The sequence below is a fragment of the Moschus berezovskii genome, chromosome 2, assembly GCF_049115385.1.
Source record: "Moschus berezovskii isolate FMDL1 chromosome 2, NW_MosBer_1.0, whole genome shotgun sequence".
NCBI lineage: Eukaryota > Metazoa > Chordata > Mammalia > Artiodactyla > Moschidae > Moschus > Moschus berezovskii.
In genome coordinates this window covers 46,618,646-46,624,652 of record NC_142461.1, presented here as the reverse complement: position 1 = coordinate 46,624,652, position 6,007 = coordinate 46,618,646, and the positions used below count along the sequence as shown (strand labels likewise).

The 6,007-nt window shown below is 38.6% G+C and overlaps 1 protein-coding gene across 1 annotated transcript in view; it reads right to left on the bottom strand.

The window, feature by feature from the left end:
* Window positions 1-5,233: 5,233 nt before the first annotated feature.
* CATSPERT (catsper channel auxiliary subunit tau) overlaps window positions 5,234-6,007 on the bottom strand; it is a 144,664-nt gene continuing 143,890 nt past the window's right edge. The window contains exon 17 of the mRNA XM_088828336.1: window positions 5,234-5,524. Coding sequence (XP_088684462.1) covers window positions 5,234-5,524 — 291 coding nt within the window. The remainder of the gene's footprint in view (window positions 5,525-6,007) is intronic.

Genomic DNA, 6,007 nt, shown 5'->3' with positions numbered 1-6,007 from the left:
ACACTTTTCTACTTATGTAAGTTATAGATCCTAAATTCATGCACCCCATGGGAGCTCAATAAAGATTTATTGAATTGAGTTTATACTTAATAATTTTGTGTGGTTTGACAGAGCTAAAACATAGATTATAATTTGTTTTGACAAGGAAAGCTCTTTCTCAGAGAAATAGATATATAACCTCTTGAATTGGGGACAACTTGGTATTTGATTCAGTGGAAGGAGATCTTCCAGCCTTTTATATGATTATTCTTGCTTCTGTAGGGGGTACAACATATAAGGACATGGAGAACTTGAGGTTTTACCTTATTAGCAAAAGGGGATATGCTGTCTTAAAGGGAGTATGTATTTTGGACTGTGATAAGTTGGGTTTACCTCAATTAGCAGATTTTATTTGCACACACTTGACATTACATTAAAAATTATTTTTAAATGATTGCTTTAAGACTTGACACTAATGAGATAAATAATATACAAATTAATAGTTATAAACACAAACCTTTTCATGTTTATTGGCCAGCCTCCCTCAAGGATGTTTGGGTTACTCCATCAAGAAGCCTCCAAGACTTGCCAACGTGGAGGAGAGAGAGGAGACAAGTACCAACTGAGGCCTTGAGGTGGGGCTGAAGTTGGCAGGGTGGGGGGGGGGTGCATTATAGTTCATTCCACTAACCTCCTAAATTCCCCTCAGCAAGAGACACAGGAACCATAGAGGAAATTCTCCAAAATCTGTGTGGAGAGGCAATATGTGTATTGCAAAAGGTGACGACTGGAGGCCAAGGAACAGTGCCTCTCAGTTCCACTGTATTAGGGTTCTCCAGAGAAGCAAAGCCAGTGGATTTTTTTTTAAGTATTAAATATAGTTGACTTACAATGTGTTAGTTTCAGGTGTATAGCAAAATGATATATGTATATCTCTCTCATATTCTTTTCTAGTATAGACTAAAAGATATTGAATATAGTTCCCTGTGCTATAAGTAGATCTATATTGTTTACTAATATATAGTAGTGTGTATCTGTTAATCCCAAACTTCTGATTTATCCCTCCACCTACTTAACCCTTTGGTAACCGTAGGTTTTCTGTGTATTTATAAGGTATTTTTTTTAATTGGAGGAGAATCGCTTTACAATGTTGTGTTAGTTTCTGCTGTACAATAGTGTGAATCAGCTATATATGTGCGTGTGTGTATAATCTCCTCCCTCCCACCCCAACTCCCCATCCTACTCCTCTAGGTCATCACAGAGCTTAAAAGGAGCAAAAAAGGAATGAAATTGAATGAGATTGGGTGAGTTGTAGTGATGTGTTTGAACCTAGAATCTGTCATACAGAGTGAAGTAAGTTAGAAAAAGAAAAATATTGTATATTAATGCATATGGAATCTAGAAAAATGGTACTGATGAACCTATTTGCAGGGCAGGAAAAGAGATACAGGCATAGAAAATGGACTTGTGGACACATGGTGGGAAAGGAGGGGGTAGGACGAATTGAGAGAGTTATCACTGACATACATACACTACCACGTGTAAAATAGATACATACACTACCATGTGTAAAATAGATAGCTAGTGGGAAGTTACTATATAACACAGGGAGCTCAGGTCAGTGCTCTGTGATGACCTAGAAGGGTGGGATGGGGCATGGGGTGGGAGGGAGGATCAGGAGGGAGGGGACATACAGATACTTAGAGCTGATTCACGTTGTGCAGCAGAAACCAACACAATATTGTAAAGCCATTATATCCCAATTAAAATAAATTTTTAAAAAATGGTTAACTTTTTTAGTTAATGATTTGAGAGAATAGCATTGAAACATGTATATTATCATATGTGAAACAGATTGCCAGTCCAGGTTCGATGCATGGGACAGGGTGCTCAGGGCTTGTCCACTGGGATGACCCTGAGGGATGGGATGGGGAGAGAAGTGGGAGGTGGGTTCAGGATGGGGAACACATGTACACCCATTGAAAAAAAAAAGAATTTTTAAAAACAAAATGGTTAACTTTTTAAAAAACAAAATTTAAACATCCCATAACCAGTTAAAGCTATGGTTTTTCTAGTAGTCATGTACAGATGTGATAGTTGGACCATAAAGAAGGCTGAGCACTAAAGAATTGATGCTTTTGAACTGTGGTGCTGGGGAAGACTGGAGAGTTCCTTGGACTGCAAGGAGATCAAACCAGTCCATCCTAAAGGAAATCAGTCCTGAATATTCATTGGAAGGACTGATGCTGAAGCTGAAGCTCCAATACTTTGCTCACCTGATGTGAAGAGCCAACTCATTAGAAGAGACCCTGATGCTGGGCAAGATTAAGGACCTGAGGAGAAGGAGGCAACAGAAGATGAGATGGTTGGATGGCATCACTGACTCAATGGACGTGAGTCTGAGCAAACTCTGGGAGATAGTGAAGGACAGGGAAACCTGGCATGCTGCAGTGCATGGGGTCGCAAAGACTCAGACACGACTGAACAACAGAAGTAGATATGGTAATTAACAGCCTCACCCTGAGAGTGAATGCCTTAAATTTTGTTCCTGAAGATCCTGGAATGCTGTATCAGTTTTTTTTTTCATCACTGTTACAACAAATTAACAAAAATTTAGTGACTTCAAACAACCACAAGTTTATTATCTTACAGTTCTGGAGGTCAGAATCGTAAAATGATTTGTCAGGGCTACATTCCTTCTGCGAGCTCTTGAGAATTTGCTGCCTTCCAGCTTCTTTAAACTACCAGCCTTCTTTTGCTTCATAAGCCAGCGTTACTTCAACTTCTGTTTCAGTGATCGCAGCTCTGTCTCTCTCTGACTGACCCTGTTGCTTCTGTCTTAAAAACCCTTTTGATTATGTTGGGCCAATTCAGATTATCCAGGATAGCCTTTCTATCTCCAGATCATTAATCACAGCTGCAGAGTACCTTTTGCCATGTAAGGTAACATGGTCACAGGTTCCTGGGATTAGGTTTTAGATATGTTGTTGACTGGGGGTGGGGGGGGAACAGTTATTATTCTGCTTACCATACATGACTGATCTCATCTTGGTATCTGCTTTCTGAAGGATCCAAACTAGCCTAGCCACTTTGGCCAAAATGTCCCCCCATGAGTTTCTACAGTATTTTCCCCAACAACACTTCTGACTAATTCTGTGTTTATGTCCCCAGTATACTGAGGATGTCTTGAGAACATTGTCTTATTCATGAGTATATAGTGTTTAGCAAAATGTTTGGCATTAGACATTTAATAAATATTTAAGGGATTCTTTGAATAAAGGGCATGGGTCTTCTGCTTTTGCTGTTTTTTAAAAAGACGAAAAAAATTTGTTTCCATGGTAGGAGATTTTTGACTGTGTCACAGTATTGCCATTAAAACTTTAATGAGGCAAAGTGACTTGAGATTTCCATCCAGTAAGTTATTTCCTCCTTTACTGCAAGCTAGTAGTAGTGAAAGTCACTCAATCATGTCCAACTTTGCGACCGTATGGACTGTAACCTGCCAGGCTCCTCTGTCCATGGAATTCTGCAGCCAAGAATCCTGGAGTGCATAGCCGTTCCCTTTTCCAGGGGATCTTCCCAACCCAGGTCTCCTGCATTGCAGGTGGATTCTTTACCATCTGAGCCATCAGGGAAGCCCAAGAATATTTTACTGGGTAATCTATCCCTTCTTCAGGGGATCTTCCCAACCCAAGAGTCAAAGTGGGGTCTCCTGTACTGCAGGCAGACTCTTTACCGGCTGAGCTACCAGGGAAGGCCTTACTGCAAGCTAAATCAATGGTTTTCTGCATAAGTATTGTGTACTTGCCTTTTAGCTATCAAATACATTTCTCCATGCTTCCCCTGCTCTGCCTCACTGGAAACTAAACGTCCCATGCTCCCTCACTCTCCCAGTTTCCAGCACTTCCCTGATGGCTCAGATGGTAAAGAATCTGCCTGCAATGCGGGAGATCCAGGTTCGAGCCCTGGGTTGGGAAGATTCCCTGGAGAAGGGAATGGCAACCCACTCCAGTATTCTTGCCTGGAGAATTCCTTGGACAGAGGCTACAGCCCATGGGGTCGCAAAGAGCTGAACATGACTGAGCGACTAACACTTTCAGAGGACAGAAGGAGAGAGAACAGAAGGAGAGAGAACATCACTTCTTCCTGATGTCCTGAGGGGTGGTATTTTCTCCTCTTGTCGATCTCTGGATTGCCACAGCATCCCTTTTAGCTTCTTAGCCTTGTTTTCCATTACCCATGAAACCAATTCCCTATGTTCCCTCTTCTTGGAAGATCCAAGGGTATTTGTGCTTTCCCAGTCATACTCTGATTGGTACATGCGCTGGCAACTTTGAGAACTGCTAGAAATTCTTGGTCTCCCTCCCAAAATTACTACTTTGATTATGCTATTAAATGAGTGATCAAGAATTAATGTTTTCCATCAGCTAATTCTATTTGAACTCCATAGACTTTATGATTTATGGTAGAAAATGGAAACTTGACAAAAATTCTATAAATTGAAATTCTTACTTTTCTAGAGTAAACCAAAGTTTAACAATATTCAGATATTATATTTGGTAAGAATAGAACCAATCTCTTGGTTTAAATCCTATGCTGATTAGCTAGATACTTTAATGCAGTTTCTGTTTTATACAGTTTCTTCCTGAGTTCTGTGTTATCAAAGAAGCTGTTTCATAGTCAAAGTTAGAAAGTCACTCCAGTGTATTAGATGCCTCAGGTCTTAGTATTATTAAACCTGTTTTTTATTATCTTTGTAGTATAAAAAGCTGTAATATCAGATGATATTGAAATTAATAGATGTTTTACAGGCCCATGGAGTTGCATACTATTGAATCTAGAGCTTAAGAGTTAAAGTATATTCATACCAAAGGCTAAACCTACATAACTGCAAATAGAGACCCTGAAACTGGGTGGTCAGGGATAATTTAGAGCATAGCAAAGATTTGGGAAATAAGAGAATAGTGGAAAGGGGAAAAGCTGGGAAATAAAACTTTACTAATGAATACATATTTCTAAGTTTTTTCCCTAAGGTTCATAAACAAAAACACATTTACATCAAAAGTGTTTCTTTTTCGTTTTAATTAAAACAAAATGGTTCTAACAAGATGAAATTTGGTTACTGACTCCTATCACACAAAAAGGACTGATCTCCAAACCATTTTGCTAATTGGAAAAATGCTATCCTGTTGGCCTCATATATCACTCTGAACTGTTTAACATTTGGATAATATCACAAGTGAGCGAACATTTTTCAATATTCTCTTTTAAATTTTTTTTTTGGCCACATTTTATGGATTTCATACTCTGGGATTGAGTCATTTATATGAACTAAGCCTGCTGAAATCATTCGAGGACTTGTAAATTTTCCAGTGTAGCTTTCTCCTCTTTTGTTAACCTCTGGAGCAGTATATGGTCTTGCAAAACGTTTGAACTGATTATGGCTATCATCTGGGCTCTTTTCTAAAAGCCTTGCTCTTGATTTTGCATTTTCAAGATGCTTAAAGGAAGTCACATGTAATTCCTCAAATCTATCCGAACAATCCTAAACATTAAAATAAAAGATCAAGTTGGTGAGTTAGATTTCTTAAGAGTACATTTTAGATTTACAAAGACTAAAGTTTATAATATCAACAAAGAATGAGAGCATTCAAATGTTTTATAGATGGTCCCTAAATTCAGACCCTACATTCAAGGCCTGCCATCAGATACCACAGAAACCATACTTTAAATAATCTTATTGTTTCAAAGAATCTGTTGTTTCAAAAGAGATGCAAGATATGAAGCTGGAAACCAGAAATCTTAAGGGAGCTATCTTCAGGGTTAGACTCCTAGGCAAAGCCAGCCCTCCTTTAATTCTCCTCTAAATTAGCTCTTCCCCAACCCCAAATATAAATTATGAACTCATTTCACTTTTTAAATCTAAACATTCTTTAAAAATTAACACCTTCTTTGATATATCCATACACACACATGCAGAGCTCAGCATCTATATGGTTATGTTTATTGTGATTTTTGTTGTTATTCA